This window comes from Penaeus monodon, chromosome 28 (assembly GCF_015228065.2).
Source record: "Penaeus monodon isolate SGIC_2016 chromosome 28, NSTDA_Pmon_1, whole genome shotgun sequence".
Lineage (NCBI taxonomy): Eukaryota > Metazoa > Arthropoda > Malacostraca > Decapoda > Penaeidae > Penaeus > Penaeus monodon.
This window is the reverse complement of record NC_051413.1, coordinates 34773886-34775168: the sequence shown is the minus strand read 5'-3', so window position 1 is coordinate 34775168 and position 1283 is coordinate 34773886. Positions and strand designations below refer to the sequence as shown.

Here is a 1283-nt window from a genome sequence, read left to right as displayed (position 1 = left end):
CAGGATAAATCTGCACATTCAAATGACACTGTACTGACCTATTTGTAATATCAGTGCGTGCCCCACTGTTGATCAATAATTGCACAATATCTGCATGTCCTCTATAAGCAGCGCAGTGTAAAGGAGTATCACCAAGCTTATTCTGTTTAGAAGAATTTAGAAATGATGACTCAGTGTTCTTTAAAACTGATGATCAATACAATGGAACACTGCTCTCTCGTGGGGAGAAAACCAAGAGATTAAAAATAATTGAAAAAGAAAAGGAAAATTATCATTTGACACACCACACAATAACTTATAGAACAAAGATATATCCTGAAATTATAACAGTAATTCATCAAAAAAATTAATTTCACTAAGACTGTGAACTGCACACCCAAGTAAATGTATCACCTGCCAGTTTATCTCCAACTTGGGTTCCTTCAGTAACCTGAAAATGCACTCAATGTGGCCTCCCTGAGCTGCTGCATGGAGTGAAGAGGACCCGCTTTTGTCCAGTGAGTTGACTGACATCCCTGCATCCAGGCACTCCTGTAGTAGGGCCAGATTGCCACGCCTTGCTGCATCAATGATGGGTATCTTCACATTCTCCTTGCTCACTGCAAGACGTGGCTGACATGACTTAAGGTTAAGTATATCAAACTCTCTACAAAAGTGAAGTGAATAAGTAACATCTGCCTCATGTACTCCACTGTCTGTACTTACCATAGTTGCTGGGTATGTATCCCTTCTTATCATCCAGTCTTGCCATCCACCAGTTTGGGTCAGACTGATCCAGGATGAACAAGAGGTCCCCCTCATCAAAGGACAGTTCATTGCCCTGCATCAAAAAGAAGAAAATTACATGTGAGATTCTAAACTCCTGAGAAAAAAAAAGACAAAACAATCCTTAAAAACCTGATTTGGTGTGAAGTGAATATAAGCTTACCCAGAATACCTGTATATCATGAATTAATAATGATAATATGAAAAAGCAAAAAACTGTACCTCAAAATGACTCTTACCTTCTGTGCTTTGTAACTAGAAACTGCTTCATATGCTTGAACTTGCCCTACGAAGAAATGCAAGATGTAAATAACACATGCCAAAAACACTCAAAACAAAATTAAAACCAAAAACTTTTTTTCTAATAATTAATGATCAAGGAATAAAAAAAAATCACATAGACAAAAAATAAGAAAAATGGGAATCTTTAAGGACATACCTATCCTCTTGGGGGGAGGAGGGGCTGGTCTGGATGGTGCTGACATTGTTACTCCAACTCTTATTGTTGTTAGACTGTG

General features: G+C 38.0%; 1 protein-coding gene across 2 annotated transcripts in view; it reads right to left on the bottom strand.

Annotated features, from left to right (window-relative positions):
* Nucleotides 1-1283, bottom strand: part of LOC119591545 (osteoclast-stimulating factor 1-like) — a 6452-nt gene that overhangs the window by 1873 nt on the left and 3296 nt on the right. For both annotated transcript variants that reach the window (XM_037940295.1, XM_037940296.1), the window contains exons 2-6: nt 1205-1278; nt 1005-1051; nt 706-820; nt 394-599; nt 39-142 (exon numbers count right to left, since the gene is read on the bottom strand). In XM_037940295.1, coding sequence (XP_037796223.1) covers nt 39-142; nt 394-599; nt 706-820; nt 1005-1051; nt 1205-1250 — 518 coding nt within the window. In that variant the 5' untranslated portion in view covers nt 1251-1278. The remainder of the gene's footprint in view (nt 1-38; nt 143-393; nt 600-705; nt 821-1004; nt 1052-1204; nt 1279-1283) is intronic.